General features: G+C 38.7%; 2 protein-coding genes and 2 pseudogenes across 2 annotated transcripts; 2 read left to right on the forward strand and 2 right to left on the reverse strand.

Moving 5' to 3' along the window:
* Positions 1 to 4,635: 4,635 nt before the first annotated feature.
* LOC131480080 (olfactory receptor 51G2-like) lies at positions 4,636 to 5,595 on the forward strand. Its single transcript, XM_058662492.1, has one exon. It carries the CDS (start codon positions 4,636 to 4,638, stop codon positions 5,593 to 5,595), a length of 960 nt encoding a protein of 319 aa, XP_058518475.1.
* Positions 5,596 to 14,072: 8,477 nt separating this feature from the next.
* On the forward strand, positions 14,073 to 15,507 carry LOC105942092 (olfactory receptor 52D1-like; annotated as a pseudogene).
* A 194-nt stretch (positions 15,508 to 15,701) lies between these two features.
* On the reverse strand, positions 15,702 to 16,063 carry LOC105942091 (small ribosomal subunit protein eS12-like; annotated as a pseudogene).
* A 1,683-nt stretch (positions 16,064 to 17,746) lies between these two features.
* Positions 17,747 to 18,706, reverse strand: LOC131480081 (olfactory receptor 51L1-like). The gene has a single exon (XM_058662493.1). The coding sequence runs from the start codon at positions 18,704 to 18,706 to the stop codon at positions 17,747 to 17,749; it is 960 nt and encodes a 319-aa protein (XP_058518476.1).
* Positions 18,707 to 20,983: the final 2,277 nt, after the last annotated feature.

Raw genomic sequence — 20,983 nt, forward strand, 5'->3', positions numbered from 1 at the left:
CCACAAAGTTCCAGTTCAAAGCCAGCATTACCAGATATCCGTTATTTCCTAGTGGCTGTTTAACCAAATTCTAACTGCAAGAGCAAATGCTTAAAGAGTTTATACAACCCATGTAATTAGAAGGGGTATATACCATCTTGAACACTGGTGTTTATGAAGCTGATACTTATACTCTCAATATGGCTGATTTTTTTTATTAATGAGTATAATTAGTAACTGGAAAACTCACAGAGCCAAAACATTTTCAACCTAAGGCAAATGTGCTTAACAACAACATTGTTAAATTTAGTTGTTGTCCCCAAGCTCCTGGTGCATATTGGGTTCATTGGGGAATGATGTCTGGGCATTGGTTATTTAAAATGTGAAAGTAGTCCTCATTGTATAATCCCTAACAATGTAATCTTAATAAGGGAGAGAAATATTCTCAGCTGTTATCTCTTGTGGGGGAGTCAATGGCATGGGATTTGGTGGCAGAAAGGCTGACAAGACCTGCCAAAGTTCTTATCAGTGACCCTCTAAGAACAGCATTTTGAGAAAGAGGCTCTTCATTTTCAATCAGCATTTAGGAGCTCTTGGATAGCCCCTCAAGTTCCTAAAATGTGTTGTCATGATAAATAAAGCCAGCTAATTGTGCAACAATTAAATTGTTCAACCAGTGAAATTCCCCCTTCTGCTTTAAATATGTCCTGATATGCACAGAGCTGGATCTTCAGGAAAACTGATTTTATGCCACCTTGAGAAGGATAAAATAAAGGGAGGAAACATTTGAAGAATAGAATGTCACATGGAGTCACTAATTTATTAAGAATTTCAGTTTCTTTTTCTTATCACATGACGGAAGGTAAAATGAAGATGATCTGACTTAATTAACACGGTGTGATCCAGGTTAATTTGAGTTCTTCCTAAATCTTCAGAGAACCATCTTTGAAAAAGTTGCTTTCATTTTACACAGTAAGTATACCTAGAAGAATTAAAGGACGTGTGCATTTTAAGGACTTTACAAAATTCTAGGAAAACATGCCTCCTCTATCTTACATCATTATGAAATAATTCAGTAGGATTTGTATGTTTTGAGAATTGCAATTCACCAGTTTTAGTTGGTGGGCAAATGTCTATAAGTATAGCAGATATGAATATGTATATACTGTAAGGAGAGAATCCATAGAGAACATGAAGCCCATATTCTACTATTCTCCTTTTACTATTGTTACTGTTGTGGCAGCATATTGGCTTCTACTGCTGTTATTTTGAATTCTGTTGTAATTATAGAAGAGAGAGAAAGAGAGAGAAGGAAGAGAGAGAGAGCGTGTGTGTGTTTGTTTTGGAAATCCCAGCATGGCCTTTTGTTTTATCTGCTTCCTGATGCTAAAGGTCTACAGGTAATTCAAAATCAGTTAACTAGTCAAAAGCAATAGTGTTACAAAGCAAGAAACTAATGGCATAGTATTCACATTTTTGGAGAAATAACTCCAGTTTAAGTCCAAGGTTATACTGCATATAGCACCAAAACAGATGCCCTGCCTTTTCAACTGCAGCATTATGCTTCTTGTCACTAAATCGTTTCACTCAACAAGCAAACAAGCATATTTTGAAAATTAACAAGAAGTTCTTCTTTCTCTCCATCTCTTTCTCTCTCACACACACAAATACACACACAGATATATATGCTAGCTATTATTTCTCTTTTAGACAAGCAACTAAATGCAAAGCATTCAAAAACAATGTGTCTTTTCTTATGTCCTTTTACAAGAAGCAGGTCAAGAATACTGACTCTTTGTGTCATAAACCCAGTCACTGTTCTATGAGTAAAGCAAGGAAACTTTCAGTGTCAAAGTGTGCAAATGTGTGCTATTCTCTAATTTTAACGAAATGGCACATGAACAATGGATGCAAGATGGAGAATTTATAGAGAGCATTCTAACACTTCATTCGAATGCACAATTCCTAGTAGCCTATCTTCCTGAATTTCTTCATTTTATTTCATACTTGCATATCAGCAATTAGAAATTCAGAAATTTACATGAATAAAGAGTAAAATCTGCTCATCCTACTTCCTACATCAGCCAAGTTAATTGCCACATAAATTACCTTATTAACAAAATGGTACTTTTACCATAAGTTGTCAGGAAACAATTATCTTCTTTATAATGAAGGTATAACTTTGGTATCAAATGAATAGTGACAAAACTGTTTAGAAAACCTCAATCAAAACATCTATATTTGTGCCTGAGTATACTTGCTGGAAAATTCTCAAAGGTCAGAACTGAAGATTGAACTTTTGTTCAAAGGGTGTCATTTTTCTTTGAGTTCATAGCCTTTTCTTTCTCCCACAGCATTATTTTAGTGGTCTTCACCTCACTGTCCTCACTTGTTAAGAAAGCAATGTTGCACAGTGGTGGTCACATCTCTCTGTGACCACAATCACCTCGAGAAATCCTGATCAGTAGGGTTTGTATTGGACCAAAATAATTTGAATTTATTACTCATTTATGTACTGCTCATGATATGAGTCCAAGGTTTACACTCTAACAGCCACTACATGGCTTATTTATATTCAGCTCTGAAAGGAGTTACCACCATCTCGACCCTTTCAAGTAGTGTACAATTTTCTTCAAGGACTTAGTTATCACTGGATCTGTCTTCTCTTACTTCTCATGTTTATCAGTTTTCTTAGCCATATCATGCACTTGATTACAAATTAATTTGTTCACTAAAAATTTGACTTTTTTCCTGATGAGTCAGAATGTATAACACATTTTCATCCATACACATTTCCCACTGGCTTGTTCTCCCTCACTGCCTGTGGTTCCTGCATGTCCCCTTTTCAGAGAGCAATGCCCTGACTTCGGGACATGTTCTAAACATGTGCTTTTCCACATCTCTTTATTTTGTTCATGCATTTTAAAAAATTGATTCAGGTTCCTTTTATTATCAGGACTCATTTTTCTCATAGACATAATTTTTGCATCTAGAACAGTATCTAGGACATTTTGGTTATTGAATCAAAGTGAAGACATCTAATGTACAAGCAGTGAAGTAGAATACAGAGGAAAATCAAAAGTGGTCACCACACAAGCACTGAAATTTTAAAAACTCACCAGAGTTTTTACTGTACTCCAGGGTAAGGGCACATTTTGTAGCTTGAGGCCATTCATTAGCAGCTGGTGGTTGTCTTCAGCTATAGTCAAAAGACTTAGAGCACAAAGCGCAAAGAGTTGTTTCTGGCCTTGAATTCTCCTTTACTGATCCAAGTGAATCTGACAAAATTGCATCCTTGAATTTTCAATAAGTGTCTTAGTCTGGAAAAACTGATGTGAAAACTTTTGCAGCTGGTCATATGAACATGCTCAATCAAGTAATTTAAGTGACACACAATGAGTTACTCTTGCAAATTTTTAGTTGCAGCAGAAAATGTGACAGATGCCATTATATGAATTTACTTTTCAATGGGGGAGTAACTGTAGCTTGTTTGTCTCAAGACAAACGAAAGGGAATGTGAGAAATTGAGAGAAACAATGTGATTGGAGAAAAAAAATACCCTCGATAAATGATTAGAACAGCTGTCAAAATTAAGTTTTCCTTGTTAGTCACTGTTTTGTGACATTTTGCATTGCTGGGAAACTTCCTTCTGAAGTGCATGATTGGTAGGCAAGGAGCAGAGCATTTGAACTGTGTTCTCTGCCACTGTGGTCTGAAATAAAAACTCAGGTTAAATAGAGAATTGTAGCTGAAATGGAAAGAGATGAAACAGTGTCAAAGCACAAAGGGAGGGGATGTTAAGCAGGCGGTAGCTCTTTTCTCAGATTACTGTCTTGTTCTGGAAATTACGTTATGAATAGATCTGAAATCTGATACATTGACAAACCAATGTTGTTTTCTAATTTCTACATTTGATCTTAACCAAAAGGCCAAGAAGTGATATGTTTTCTAATTTCTATATTCTTTCTAGTATAACCTTGGGCTGCAACAACTTTAAAGAATCTGCTCAATTATGCATTAAGAATAATTTTCTTAAACAAGTAGCTCATATACATATATCCACTTAATAAATGAGTCTTGTTGGGACTGAAAGTCATAATTGCCAGCTTAAAATGCATGCATAATTAGCTGTTTCTGGGTCTTCACAAGGACGAGAGGCTAAGAACCATATTAAGAATTCTCTTGATTTGCATTGCTTAATTATGAAAGAAGGCATATGCGCAAAATTCCTATTTACTTATTGTAAGGCAATGTAAAACACTAGCTTGAAATAGAAGACACCTCAGTTCTGATCTCAGACCAGACATGCTAATAATGCCGGGAACTACTTTATTTTTCAACATGTGTCATGAATACTGGGGTCCCACACTGCCCCAATGCCTATCTTGAGCCATGTTTTCATTGTTGATTTGGGGGCTAATTTTCTTGTGTGCTCTGACAAAGATTTACTCTGCACAGCACTATATAACCTAGCCTTTCAAAAAGCTCTTTATTTATAAACTGAGAAAACGCCTGTTAAAGTGAGATTATATTTTCAGAGAAACCTTACAGGGAGTCTGTGAAATCATGATTTGTAGATATTCTGATTCAGCTACTCATTTGATTTTAGGACCTGTGATTGCCATTCTGTCTAGAATATTGCCCCTGCAGGTTCTCATGTCACACTCCAACAACACCAGCACCTTCTTCTTTCTAACGGGCCTCCCAGGCCTTGAGGCTGTGCATGTCTGGCTCTCCATCCCGTTGTGTGCCATGTATGTGGCCTCTCTGGCAGGAAACAGCCTGATCCTGTGGGTAGTAAAGGTAGAGCCTTCCTTGCATCAACCAATGTACTATTTTCTGTCCATGTTGGCCATGACTGACCTGGGCTTGTCAGCTTCCACATTACCTACTATGCTCACCATTTACATGCTGGGTCTCCGAGAAGTGGAGGTGGACACGTGCCTGGCCCAGCTCTTCTTCATCCACACTTTCTCTATCATGGAGTCCTCTGTGCTGCTGACCATGGCCTTTGACCGTTTTGTGGCCATCAGTAATCCTCTACGCTATGGCACTATCCTCACAAGTCCCCGCATTGCAGCCCTGGGCCTGGCCATCCTGGTACGCAGCATCAGTCTCCACATTCCAGCCCCCATTATGTTGAAGAAGCTTCCCTACTGCTGGAACCGCCTGCTCTCCCACTCCTACTGCCTGCACCCGGACGTCATGAAGTTGGCCTGTGCTGACACCCACATCAACAGTGCTTATGGTCTCTTTGTAGTTCTCTCCACACTGGGTGTGGACTCTGTGCTCATTGTTGTCTCTTACGTCCTGATCCTCCAAACGGTGCTGAGCATTGCCTCCAAGGCAGAGCGCCTCAAAGCTCTCAACACATGTGTCTCTCACATCTGTTCTGTGCTGCTCTTTTATACACCTATGATTGGTCTGTCCATGATCCATCGATTTGGGAAACGGGCTTCTCCACGCAGTCGTGTGCTGCTCTCCTATCTTCACTTTCTTACACCTCCAGTGCTCAATCCTGTTGTTTACACCATCAAGACTAAGCAGATGCGACTGAGGATGTTACGTCTATTCAGGTTAGGTAGAGCTGCCATCAGAGATGCACAGGGTCATTAAATCTTTGGTGGAGAAAAAGAACAAGAAGATAGATATTTTAGTCACTGTGGTTGTACAATGATGTGCACAACGGAAAGAACAACTTAATGAGAAGAATGTAAGAATGAAAGGCCACCTTTATGTGTTTTCCACAAGAAGTCTTATCCTATGAAGAGATATTATTTCCTATTCCACTGGAACTTCCATAGAGTAATTTAATTAAGCATCTGTCACATTCAATATACTATTGTAGCATCTGCAAATACAAGTGCAATCGAAGATGCAGACTCTGCTTTCGAGTAGTACAAATTTAAAATTTGTGATGAGATTGTTACTACAAATTGAAAACAGATGAAAACAATTTAGACATTCACAATTGTTGAAACATACACTCATTGCTCTATCGTCAAATATACAGATATGGTGCTAATCTTAGAGCTTTAGAGAGAGAACTTTTGCTTAATTGGGTTGATGTGCAAGCTTCAAATTCAGTAGTATTGGAAGAATTTTTTTTTAAATGTCTACTAAACTATAATACTCATCCTAACAGGCAATATCTCCATGATTATAGTTGTATATGGAATTGTATCATAAAATAACAAAAAAATGAAAAAAATAACATAGGAAAAGATGAATAATAACTAAAACAAATCAAAACAAAATTCTAGTTTTTGAGTACATTTAGCGAATGAACCATAAAATGAAAGACATTTCTCTCTCTCAGTCTTCAAGTGCATTTCCATCAAATTCCTTCAGGTACATGAAGGATGAGAATATATTCCTGGAGCTCCTGACTGCAGGACAAAGCAGACGAAGACAACCTGGCACAGATGGACTCACTGTTGTCCAAGATAAAAGTGGAGAGAAGTAGCTGAGCTTTTCTGAAATTTTTCCATTGGGAATATGTGTGGCAAATCATTCTATGCAGGCCTTTAGCTAGTAAGAGCAGGAAGAGGTTGTATTGGGAATACTATACAGAGGGTAACACTGCTCTCCTTTGCCTGGGGGCAAAACTAGTCACTACACACAAATATAGTATCTGGCTTTGCAGATACTATATTTTTGCAGATACTATATTCACAACACAAAGTGTGAATTTTTATATTGAGAGATCCCTAGGTATTCTTAGTTAAAGAATAATAGCAGAATTAGCATAATAATTAGTTCACTCGAAGGAGAGGATATAGAACAATTGAGGATAATTATGTTTAATGAAATAAGTAGTTTTGCAAAATGACACTTTACACCAGAACTTCTTAGGTGATTAATTGCCCAAAATATCCTCAGATGTTCATCTACCATAAATTATTATATTTCATCTAATTTGGTGTAAAAGTACAGTTCAGAGAAAATCTACAAAAGATGTAGTTATTTTTCCACCGGTGGCTGGCTCATGATAGCTTCTGAATAAGCTATTCCTGAGATAATGAATTAATGAATGATTAATATCATTACAAAATATTTGTCACATAACCTAAATGACAAAACTTGTGAAGCTAATCAGTGCTAATTGAATAAAGAAACGACCTAAAATTCGCTAAATGCTTTACATGCTGTTCATACATTTTTCTAATAGATCAAATATATTTTTAATTTAAAAAGTTGAAAAGAAGGTATTTGATAATTGATCATGTGGTAAGAATGAATAAAATCATGATTTGTTATGAGGTAAATTTAACTCTATTTGTAATGCTCTTGAGTTTACATTGAGGAGGCCAACAAAGATGGTAACTGTGTAATAAAACTCTTCAATCATCTCACCAGAGAAACATCAATTTGAACAGCTGTTTATGCACTTAATTATTATCACAGAAGTTAAAGATCATGTAAGAGGACACAGTAAATGGTTTTAGCCTAGTAATAAGAAAAGACACTGGAGAAGGGAGGAAGAAGAGAGTTGCTCACCGCAGCGCCCCCTCGACATCTAGCAGAACAGTGGTGCAGAGAAGCACCTCTTATTTAGGGAAGAATGGGGAAATTCAGTCCAATCATTAGACATGGAATCCAGCATGAGATCACTACAGTGAAACCCACTACCTAGGAAGACCCTGAGCCTTTGCCTCCATGCCAGGTGCTATGAGTGAACGCTCTGAAACTTTGTCAGGCTGGTACCCATGGGATTGTTCTCACTATCTGTTGCCTCACTGTAGGCAGCAGAGCCTGGAAGGAGGCCCCACTTGCTGAGGGTAGGAAGAGAACCAAGTGTAGGTGTGTACCTTGATGCTCAGTGCTAGTCTGATAAAAGCAAGAAACAGTTACAGTGCAAGAGTGCCTTTTCCTAAACCAGTGTCCATGGTCAGACCCTCGAGACCCACCCACTGCCATATGAAAACAACCTCTGACCCACCCAGAGCAAGGCAGAAATTCACAGCTAAGTTGGAGGGACTTGTATTCTGTGCAGTATCGTCTGCAGCCAGCTGTTCCCGGCTGGGCAGACAGGTGCACCACAGCAGCATACAGCTCACCAAAGCATGCATTTATGTGCTGGCATGATATTGTTCTCACAGCAGGCTGTGCGCTCCAGGTTCCACATACCATAGTGGCATTGAGGGTCAAAATCTCCCAGCCTTTCCTCCCTCAATCCCAGACAGTATGATATGGACACAATTGTTGACCACTTGGAGAAGAGGGAAAAGCTACTAAACTGTTGCTAGTTTTTGATACCCACATGCGAAAAGTGGGTTAGATTTGCAACTCCTGACTTTAGAATGCCTTGGAGTTCATAGGGCAATGAACCAGGAGATGGAATACTTAATCTCTATCTTGCTCTCTCTCATTTCCCCCCGACCCCCGCCAATTCCACCAAGAAATATATTTTAAAAAGTTAGAGGTTGGTGTTATTTTGCAAGCGATTAAGCCTCTATGACACTGGCATCCATATCAGAGCATCGGCCGAAGCCCTAGCTGCTTTGTTTTCAATCCAGCTTCCCTAATGCACCTAACAAGGTAAGAGAAAATGGCCCAAGTACTTGGACCACCACCACCAACTTGGGAGACCAGGATGGAATTTTTGGTTCCTGAATTCAGCTTGTCTCAGTCCCAGTTGTTCCAGACCTTTGAGGAATAAACATTGGAAGATCTCTCTCTCTCTCTAATTTCCCCTTTCAAATAAAATGATGTAAATATTAAAAAGGGAAAATAATATCTATTGGTGAGGATATGAAGATACTGTGACTCTCATAAATTGCTGATGGAGTTGTAAAATTAAAGTGCCTTTTCCCAAAATAGTTTGATGATATCTCAAATAGTTAAGCATAACATCACCATACGATTTACAAATTTTACTCCTAAGAGAATATCCGAAATGACTTAAAGCAAGAACTTAGCTATGCAGTAACATTCATAATACTTGTGCTCACAACAGTCAACAAGCACAAATAACCCAAGTCTCCTTCAACAGATGAGTAAGCCAAAAAAAAAAAAAAAGGCAATATACATATAAATGACAGTGATCCCTCTATTACGAAAAACATCAAAGGTCTGCTCTATGCTGTGACAGAAACTACTGGAGCTGTGTTTCATTTTTTTGTGTGTGCGGCTGACTGGTATTTCATAGTGTAGATATACCACGTTTTCTTATCTAGTAATCAGTTTTTGGTTATATGTGTTAATTTCCTATCTTAATTATTGTTAACTGAACAGATATGAACATAAGAGTACAAATAACTCTCCATTGTGCTGATTTCGTTTTGTTTGGATAGATTTGCAGGAGTAGGATGGAGGTCATAGGGAAGATCTTTTTCAGATCTCTGAGGAATCTCTGTACCGTCTTCAGTAATGGATACAATAATACACATTCCCACCATGAGTATATTAGGGTACCTTTAAAAAATTACTTATTCTTATCAAAAATTTATATCAGATTCACAGAGAGAAGGAGAGACAGAGAGAAAGATCTTCCATCCAATGGTTCACTCCCCAAGTGGTCACTGCATGAGCCGAGCCCATTCCAAGTCAGGAGCCAGGCGCTTCTTCCAGGTGAAAGCTTCTTCCACGTGGGTGCAGGGTCCCAAGGATTTGGGTCATCCTCCTCTGCTTTTCCCGGCCATAAGCAGGTAGCTGGATGTGAAGCAGAGCAGCCAGAACATGAGCTGAGACCCATATGGGATTCTAGTGCTTGCAAAGTGAATTTAGCCATTGAGCCATTATGCCAAGCCCATTGGGGTGCTATTTTCCTCACTTTTTTCATTGTGGTATTGACTGCAGAAAGAATGCGCATTGATTCAATAAAAAATGCAATATATCTTCAGCTTATGGTCTCCTTGTTACACTGCCTTTTTTTTTTTTTTTACATCTATCACTATGAAAAGAAAGAAAGAGAATTCAACCTTGCATCTGGTGATTCACTCCCCAAACAGCAGCCAATGTCCAGGGCTAGGACAGATCGATGCAAGGAGCAAGGAGTTTAATCTAGAATTCCCACTTGGGTCAGCTGTCTTTTTCAGGCCGTTAGCAGAGAGATGGCTAGGAAGTGGAGCAGCCAGGACACAAAACAGGGCCCATGCTGCAAGATGGTTTCACAGGTAGCAACTTTCCTGCTAGGTTACAATATCAGCTCCCACAGAGAGAATTGTTAAAGAATGATCAGGGATTACATTTTAAAACAACGATGCATTTCTGTATTAGGATGGTTTAACTCTACAACAACGTCAACCCTAAATACTAGCAAGGAATTTGAGAAACAGGAGCTCTCGTATGCTCCATTACTGATGAGAAGTAAAATGGAATAACTATCTTGGAAGACAGTTTGAAATCTTTTCTTTAAATTAAACCTACTCTTGATATGCAATCCAGAAATCACATTCCTTTGTGTTGTTCAAATACATTGAAATTATTCTACCTAATTTCAAACCTGCAAATGAGTGTTTATTGAAATTTTTATTATTCTTGCCAATACTCAGATTCATAGATACAACTGGATATCATTCAAAAATTAAAATGAATAAACTACTAAATCACAGAAAAGCATAGAGAATTAAATGATGTTGTTAAGAGAAAAATGACCATATGAAAGCACTGAGAATTTTGGGAAAGTGCAGCAATGGAGACCAATGTGTAGACAGAATACTTGTGAGACGGTCACAATAGAGCAGAGGGAACAGTGCTGATCGTTCAAGGACCAACTACAGCACTAGGGAATACTAGCCAGTGAAACTATTGTGTGTGAAATGGAGGATACAGAATATTCTAGATTTGTCAAAGCCTCAAAATGGGGGAGCTGGGATTATACCATATGTGAAACTGGCATCTGCATTGCTGGCATCTCATATGGACATCAGCTCATGCCCAAACTGCTTCACTTCTAATTCTGTTCCCTACAAACGGCCTGAGAAAACCAGCAGAAACTTGGCCCATGTACTTGAGCCCTTGACACCTACATGTGAGACCTGGATGAAGCTACTGGTTCCTGGCTTCAGCTTGATCCAGCACTGGCCTTTGTGGTCATTTGGGAAGTGAACCAGCTGATGGAAGATCCCTTTCAGTCTGTCTATCCCTCTCTGTAACTCTGGCTATCTTTCTCAGCCATAAAAAAAGAATGAAATCCTCTTTTGCAGCAGAATAGATGTAAATGGAGATGATTACGCTTAGTGAAATAAGCCAGTTCCAAAATGTTGAATACCATATAATTTCTTTGATAAGTGGTAGTTAATACAAATGCAAAAAAGTGTGGGGTCCAGTGGGATGGCTTGGTGGCAGGTTCAAGGATTCCATATAGGTGCTGGTTCATATCCTGGCTGTTCCACTTCCCATCCAGCTCCCTGCTGTTGGCCTGGGAAAGCAGTAGAGAATGACCCAAGTCCTTGAGACCATGCACCTGTGTGGGAGAACTAGAAGAAGCTCTTGATTCCTGTCTTCAGACCTGATGGGCTCTAGCTGTGGCAGCTATTTGGAGAGAGAATCAGAAGGTGGAAGATCTTTCTCTCTGCCTCTCATTTTCTCTGTAAATTTGTGTTTCCAATAACAGTAAATAAAACCTTTTTAAAAATCTGACATCTTGTGATTTGATTGTTGATTCAGTCTTTGTCTTAACTCCTGTGGAATAATGATCTTTCTACTTTCTATTTGTTGAACATTGTGGTTACTGCAAATTAAAATTGTGTCATTACAAAAACGAAACAATAAAAGAAAGAAAAGGGGGGGGATTGAGGGAGGCAAACCTGATGGTCAGAATTGTATCTTTGAAACATATGAAATTTGTTCTCTTGATATTAACACAAATTTCAAAAGCAGCAAAACAAAAATATAGAGCATAAAGAATGACATCTAATTATTTTAGCAAATAAGAAGGTGTCAAACACTAATTCACCGAATTGTAGCTAATTTATCCTGCCAATATAAGACAGTAAAAATTGAGCAAACTGGAGTAAGCATAAGATAGGTGTGTTTTTTGTTCTTTCTGATTATTTTTTCTGTAACCTTAGAAATTCTATGCAAAGTAATGCCTATTAATTTTTAAAAGCTACATTTGGAAATCTTGAGTTCTTCAAATATACCATCATAATTTTCCATGAATAAATGTAAAATTATCACACTAAAAACATCTGGCAATATATTGAAGTTTTTAAGCGCAGCATCAGGACTCTGATCGTGTCATGAAAGATGTTTATGTTCTGGAATTATCATGCATTTAGCAATCTCCTTATTTTTCATAATATTCTATAAGCACTAAATACTGGACTGGCAAAATGTTGTATATATATATTGCTCAGAAATTCTATCCAGAACAGAAAATAACCAAACATACTCCAGAATTAGAAACAGAATCTCCTGAGTGTGAAAGGCATAGTTTAGTAAGACAATCCAAACACTGACAGTGGATCTCAGGGGTAAAGATAACCAGTAAGCACAGAAGATAACCAAATGACTTCCTGGCCAGATGTGATTCCCTGGGTTCTTACAGACATTGAAGTACAATGCAGACAAGTACATACATACATCTCTTTGGAGTCTTCAAAACCTAGGTTTGTTTGTTTTTTTTTTTTTATCTAAGACCCATGGCTACCTTATAGGATGAGGAATTCAAGCTCTGCCTTCTGTATTCCCACTTTAGAAAAACTATGAGTCTAAAAGGTAAATTACAAGAGTGTTGTGGTTAAAACTGCGGCTTTTGCAATTCCATTCTTGGATTAGAAGATATGCTTCAATGCCACCCTGAAGGTCTTTTCTTCAGTGCCCAAGTTTCTTGCTGGGTAAATAGGGATAATGACAATAACTATTTCATATCGTACTCTTGCTTAAATTGGGTGTTACAGGTAAAGTGCTTAGAAGAGATGTGGGAAAAAACTACAGTATATTGTTAAGTACCAACAAATATTTCTAATCATTTACTATCACTGCTATGTTGTCAGTTTTTATACTGATATGATTTCCATTTAAATGTGTTACAGTTAAATACACAAATATTTTCTATGTTAGGGTGATTCAGAAAAGACATGCCTTACTGTGAGGTAACTACGGAAATCAAGCAGTTCCACTTTAAGGAGCCTAATAAAACTATAGTTATACCTCCATATTTTAGACAAAACAATCATTTAAATATGCCTCTCTTTTGGAACTGTAATTAAAACACTCTATTATATGTAATTATAAACTCTATACTTTTATCCTTATGGAAGGAAGAGGAGAGGAGAGGAAAGGAGACGAGAGGAGAGGGGAATGAGAAAGGGCCAGGGGTAAAAGAAAATAGGATGAATATGTGCTCCTGATGTGGTGATGTGTTCACTGTCCCCATTAGAAGGCAGGATAATGTGAAAAGCAAGGTTTCAATGAATGTTAATTGATGTATTATAGCTATCTTGAAATACAGTAATTTTCTATTTTGTGGTATAAAGTCTCACATGAAATTTGGAGCCTGTGCGAATTCCAGACTATGGTAGTACTTCTTAGTATGTATTACATTTATTATCCATAATTTTGAAACTTCCTAAGAGTTGTAACTGCAAAGTATTCATAAGTGCACACTATTCCTTTAGTGAAAGTATTATTTTTTTAAATTATAACTCCATGTTACATATTTGTAGCTCTGAATAATAATTTTATATTTGGGGTGTTTTTCAGAGAACTTTACACTACAAAGTGTCAGTTGATATACTAAAAGTTAGAACCCCTATTATAATTTAAAAAGCTACTGTGAATTGCTCTTGTACGCTTGTTGGTTGATGTACAAACAATAGCCACTGTACTCTATGGAAAGCACTGTTAGATATAAAATAATTACTAAGACTTCACAATTGTCAGTGAGTTTTTAAATTCTAAATGGATGCACACTGTACTCAATTGTCATTTGTCTCATCTGACCCCATGCCATAATCCTTGAGAGTTACTGCTTTCAGAGCATAAAAAGTGTTATACTTTGGAGAGTGCATTCAACTCCATAATTTAATCACTGTCCTCAAGATTTTATAGGAGAACCAGATGAGTAGTAGTTTTTATTTTTTTTTTTGTGGGAGATAATCTGGCTAAGGGAACATATTTTATAACCTTAAGATAGCAAAAACATGGTTGCCAAGTTCATGATGCTTCTGATCATGTGTCAAACTGACATCCGTACCTCTCCTCCTGTATTGCATAAAGAAGCAGAATACTCCCTCCAGTCTTTCATTCACTTTTATGGAAAAGAATAAGAGATCTTTTATAATTAAGAGTTTATTATCAATTTATAAAGGAAAAATAATATACAGGTGAAGCAAAAGTACAAGACACAGACATAAATTATATGTCATTATAGGGAAGAGAGATCCAATTGTTAAATCTTCTGAAGCACTTTTTTTTTTCAAAGAAAACAAGCTGTCCATCAAAGAAAATGGGTATTATCATGCAACTTATCTGAAACCACTTTTTCATGTTCTTGTTCCTTCCGTTTCATTATGACAAAAGCAATGCTCAGGGCTTGACAAAGGAAAAAGAATACATAGTCATTTTTTTCTGTTTTTGTTGATTGAATCTATCTTCTTTATTTTTTTATGGAATAGAGCCTAGTGGTCTCTCTGTAGTGGAATCCAACAATACAGCTACGTGGTTCACTGCCTTTCTGCTGACTGGTGTCCGGGTGTGGAAGACTTCCAGATTTGGATCTCCATCCCTTTCATCTTCATGTACCTCTTGGCTGTGATAGGCAATGGCCTGATCATGGCAGTGGTGGCCTGGGACAGGAGCCTCCATGAACCCATGTACCTCTTCCTGGCCATGCTGGCACTCAATGATGTCCTGCTTTGTACCGTCACAGTGCCCAAAAATGCTTCTCATCTTCTGGCAGGACCCTTCCTTGGTAATGTTTCCTGCTTGCCTCACCCAGATGTTTTTTTTTTCCATGCTTTGTTTCCCTCTGAATCTGCTGTTCTACTGGCCATGGCTTTTGATCGCTATGTGGCTATCTGTACACCTCTTCATTATACTACCTTACTTACACGCTCTCTCATAGGCAAGGTGGGACTGGCTCTGGTAGCACGGAGTGTGACTGTAGTCACCCCTGGTGTCCTCCTCATTCTGAGGCTACACTTCTGCAGGAGCAATATCATCCACCACACTTACTGTGAGAACATGGGCATCGCAAAGTTGGCCTGCAATAACATTGCCCTCAACAGCATTTACGGCCTCACAACTGCTCTCCTCACCACAGGACTGGACTTTGTCTTCATCTCCCTGTCTTACTGGCTGATCCTGAGAACAGTCTTCCAACTGCCTTTCAGGGCAGCACAGAAAAAGGCCTTCGGAACCCGTGGAGCTCATTTATGTGTCATCTTGATATTCTACACTCTGGCCTTCTTTTCCTTCTTTACCCATTGATTTGGGCATCATGTACCCCGGCATACACTTATCTTCTTGGCAAACCTCTACTTACTGATTCCACCTACCATGAACCCTATTGTCGACGGGATAAAGACCAAGGAGATAAGAATTCATGTACTAGGGCTCTGTAGCCAACTGAAATAATATACAAAGGAACAGAGTTGTATAGAATGCATGGTTGGATTTCATCATTTATAGGAAAGATGAATGAATTGATTCACACATGCAATTCTAATATAAATGTAGCATTGATTCATTAAAAATAGTATGGGATAAAAAGAAACAAAGAAATAAGGGACTTGTATATTCAACAAAACTACAAGAGTATGCAACTTCAATTAGAAATTGCTCTTAACGACTAGGCAACTGCAGCCAACCACTTTATGGGGTTTCCCCTCTCGGTCAATTTTACAGAGGCCTACCCATTCCCCAAGTTTCTTGTTGTCATCAACCTTAATGAGGTTGATCTGGTGTTCAGCACACAGGGCCTCTACCAACTTAACATACATGGGCTCATCACAGTTGGATGGCAGCACACAGGTGGGCTTGGCGCTTGTTGAAGGCTTTGGCAGCTTCCCGGATGCCACGAGCGAGGCTGCCGTGGATGAGGGCGGTCTTGAGCACATCTTGCAGAGCAGTGTTCATGTCCATCACACCTCCAGCAGCGATGCCTTCCTCGGCCATGGCGGTGGGTTACGAGTGAAGCCGAATCTTGAACACACTCGGGCCTCGCCTCCGGGATTTCTCTGCACACCCCTCCTAAAACTGTTCTGCACCTAAACTGTTGACATGTGTCCTGTTAGAGTTATAAGCCAGTCTAGACTACCCGAATAAAAAAGCCAGGTTCAGCAAAATTATTCTTCAACGCTATAAAATGCTAAATACTATAATGAAAATAGACACGAGACAGCTGAATAGCAATCTATAGCCATTTTAAGGTGTATAGAACCCTGTTGTATATAAACTAAAATTGAAATGTCAATGAAGGAGTCACAGGATGTGGTTAGAGAACGTGCATTTTTTTCAACATGATGGTTACTCAATACTATGTCAATTAATTCCATAACATATAACATTATAAATTGTTGCAGATGTTATGTCGGGCTTTTAATTGATCGGGATGATACTCTGCCAGCTCTACCTTCAGACCAGAGAAGGTCTCCCCAACAAGCCGTTGAACTTATCTGGACAATAGGATGCTGTACTCTATGCTTGGTATATGTTTGCAATGAAAGAATCTCATGTGAACTTGAACTGTGGTAAGGCAACAAGGTGGAGGAATCCACCTTGGGGGAAGGGTTTGGGGAGGGGTAGGGGGAATTCCAGTACCTATAAAACTGTGTCACATAATGCAAAGTATTTAAGAATAAAAACAATCAAACAAAAAAGAAATTGCTCTTATAGGAGAGAGAGGGAGACACATAAATGATTTCCAGCACACTCCTTTCCAACATGTTCGCAGTTACAGAGGGTTTATAAACACAGGCTAAGTTAGGTCACACAATCCTGCTGATGACATGGCTCTCCTTCAAAGCGACTTTGAAATGTCTGCTCCTTCTATTTTTGTTCTTTAAAAAATATTTTGTCGACAGTCTGATACAATACCTGGAGTTGACAAATCAGCAAGTATTTTTATATTTTTGAATTTTAAAATTTTTTTTTAATGTATTGGAAAAGGAGAGGTTGGGGGAGAGAGGAAGAGAGATGCTATCCATTCACTGGTTCGTTCTCCAAAAGTCCACAACAGCCAAATTTGCACCAGGGTGAAACCAGGCTCCAGGTGCTTCCTCTGGTCTCTCACTTGCAGGCAAGGGACTCGAGTACTTACAAGATCCTTCACAGCTTTCCCAGAAACATTAGCACGGGGTGGATTAAAGGTGAAGCAGCCAAGACATGAACCAGCACTGAAATTGGTTGCTGGTATGGTAGGTGGTGATGTATTACACAATGCTTGCCCTAATTTTTAAATTTTTAAAAATTGTATACATAATAACAGACCAAATATTTTATGCACACAATTCTAAGATAACCATACTGCCCTCTTCATTCCATCCCTCAATCTATCTTCCTTTCTTCCTTTCCTTTTCCTTAAATTTTTGGGATAGTATAATTTCAATTTGCTTTAAATCACAGACATAATGCATCACTAGCCACTACGTTTAACAAGTCAACAGCAGATGGGTTACTGTTCAACAGTAATAGGGACAAGGACTGCAAACAATAATCATGGAAGTTTTAGTCCGACACTTTTTTTTGTATTCTATATGAACTATCACACATCAAAGGAAATGTGATATGTGTCTTTTGGGAACTGCTTTATTTCTCTGAGTATAGCAATGCTTCCATTATTAGTGCTGATGCCATAAATGTTTTAAGGAAAAGCCTACATGATCAAAGAACTGATTTTGCAGGGAGAAAACAGGTGGAGGACACCTTGGCGGATCTGCTTGGTCTTCACACTGTAAATGATTGGATTGAGCACAGGAGGAATCAACAAGTAGATATGAGCCATGAAGATATGGACAAAGGGGGAAGAATGTTCGGCAAACCGATGGACAAGAGATACTCCTATCATAGGCACATATAAGATCAGAACAGCACAGATGTGGCATGCACATGTGTTGAGGGCCTTGAGCCTTCCCTCACGAGATGCAATTCTTAACACTGAGTGAAGGATGAAAACATAAGACACAAAAATACCCAGAGAGTCCAAACCCCACAGCATAGTGATCACAACCATCCCATATATAACATTAAACTTAATGTCAGCACAAGCAAGGTGGATAATATCCTGGTGTAGGCAGTAGGAATGAGAAAGGACATGAGAGCGGCAAAAGGAAAAGAAGGTCAAGCGGACTAGAAGTGGAACTAGTGGAATAGCACTCCTGAGCAATGCTGCAATTCCGATCTTCATGATAAGTTTTGGAGTGAGAATGGTGGCATATCGCAGAGGATGGCAGATAGCCACATACCGGTCAAGAGCCATGGCCAAGAGCACAGATGATTCAGTGAAGGAGAAAGTGTGAATTAGAAACATTTGGAACACACAGGCACTGAACTGGATCTCTCTGGAAATGGACCACAACACTCGAAATAGTGTTATCATTGCAGGCAGGGACATGCCCATGTCAGTAAGCGAAAGCATTGCTAGGAAGTAATACATAGGCTCATGGAGTTTGGCGTCTATCCTGACAATATGCAAGATGGTACAATTACCCGTAATTCCAACTAGGTAGAGGAGGCAGAATGGAATGGAAATCCAGTGGTGAAATTCCTCATAGCCAGGGATACCTGTGAGATAGAATGTGGACGACAGGGCATTGCTAGAGTTTGGAGATGCCATAATGCTAACTGCGAAGTGACCATCAGATTCCATGATGATATCCCAATGAGGAAGTTACAAAGTCAGGAGCTGCATGAACCAAAGAAAAACAAAACATTATAAGTTCAGTGCTTCCTCCTTAATGAGTCAATGACATATCCCAGTCCATTACTAGTATTGTTAGTAACATAAAACATCCAATGAATTTATAACCACCAAGACCTTCCTTTCTGTTCCTCAAATAGAAATTTGTTCAGCATTGTTTTTATTTTGTAAAATTAACTCTTTTAAAACCCATATTTAAAGAGAAAGAGATATTTTTCATCTGCTGTTTCACTCCCCAAATGTCTGTGATTGCCAGAACTGATTTGATTGGAAGCCAGGCACCAGGAGCTTTTTCTAAATCTCCCCTAGTGGTGCAGGGTTCCAGGGACATAGACCATCCTTCTTGCTTTCCCAGGTTATAAGCAGGGAGCTGGATGGGAACTAGCCCACATATGGGATGCTGGTCAGCGAAGTTGAAGGATTAGCCTGTTAAGCCACAGTGAAAACCCCTCAAAATTGTTTTTAAATATGAGCGATCTTCCTCCAAAAACACTTCCCAGAGCAGGACACACAAATTTTATTCCACGTTTTAAATTTTACAATTTTCTTTATCTTTCATGGATAGGATCTGGTCTTGTATTCATCTGGTGACCATATCTGATCTGATTGGTCGGAAGATTTATCCATCTCTACCCCATGCAGGTAGTCATGTTATATTTCTTTTTCTGTCCAAATGTGGCAATTTTACACTACTAGAACACTGTGCAGGACACTTTCATACAATTCAAGCAAGTATTACCCAACTATATAAAAAATGTTACAGACAATAAACTCTAATAGCAATCTGGTTTTTACCTGACGTCTCCAAGAGGTAAATACCAATTATAATGGGTTTAACAAAACAACTATAATTTTAAAAAAGACTTTTAATGATAAAATGTGTAATTTGAAGTAAAATTATCAGTGACTACTGATTTTCGAAATGCAAAGTCTTCCTACCATTCTGTTTCAGTGCCACCTTCCCCATTCTGCTCATCAAATTCCCCCTCTGTGTATCTTTTTCTTACCTTCCAGCTTTATTTTTGTCCACATCTCACATAGGTAGTAGAGTAGTTCCTTTTGCCATGTGTGATGGTTTTGATTCTGAGTAAGGAGGATGTGTTTATAAGCTTTCCTCTAGTCCTTAGGGATAGGAGGTCCTAGAGCAAAGCCAAGGCAATGGCTGTAACCCTGTAGGTTCCAGCACTTCAGTTTTTATTTTTCTTGCAAACGTGTTTCATCTCTTCCAAATTGTAGTGGGATTTTGTAGATCAAAAGTAAAGAATGTTGTGGCTGGCACCATGGTGTAGTACTTTACATATCACCCTGCAACCCTGGCACCCCATATGGACTACAGTTCAAGTCCTGGCTGTTCCAATTTTGATCCAGCTCTCTGCTTATGGCCTGGGAAAGTATTAGAGGATGGCTTGAGTCATTGGGCATCTACACCCACCTGGAACACATGAAAGAACTGACAGTGTGGCCATTAGGAGAGCAAATCAGCAGACAGATGATCTCTCTCTCTTTCCTTTATAACTGTTCCTTTCAATTAAAAATCAAGTAAACATATTTTTTTAAAGGTATGTAATGTTATGGAGGTTCATAAATACTACTTCAGTCCAGATCAAATAACCTCAAATATTTATTACCGTAATCTGTATCAAATAATGTAAGGTAACATGAGCTGAGAAACTAAAAACATAGGACAGTAAACAATAAAGCCAGTGTAGCGAAGCCAATGAGAGAGACATATTAAGGACTTAAATCACAGGCTAAAATGGAATTTTAATCCACAATTTGTAGGTGATTCAAGTTCCATTCTCAGTAATAATAATTCTAGATGAAATGAGACTTAGTTGCTTGGGTTGCATTATTCAAACTCGCAGAGCAGGCAATAAATCCGTGCTAAAATTGAAATCTCATGATTTTCTCGTTGGTACTTTTAACCATGACAGAGAGTTATTTCCAGTTGAATAGTTTAGGTAAATGTGATATAAGAGTGCCTGGTACTGTAACCTAGTGGCTAAATACTCACCTTGCATGTGTCAGGATCCCATACTGGTGCCGGTTTGCATCTGGGCTGCTCCACCTCCCTTCCAGCTCCCTGCTTGTATCCTAGAAAAGCAGGCAAGGGCAGCTCAAAAATTGAGACCCTGCACCTGCATGGGAGACCCAACATAAGCTCCTGGCTCCCAGCTTCAGATCAGTTCAGCT

This window comes from Ochotona princeps, chromosome 4 (assembly GCF_030435755.1).
Source record: "Ochotona princeps isolate mOchPri1 chromosome 4, mOchPri1.hap1, whole genome shotgun sequence".
NCBI lineage: Eukaryota > Metazoa > Chordata > Mammalia > Lagomorpha > Ochotonidae > Ochotona > Ochotona princeps.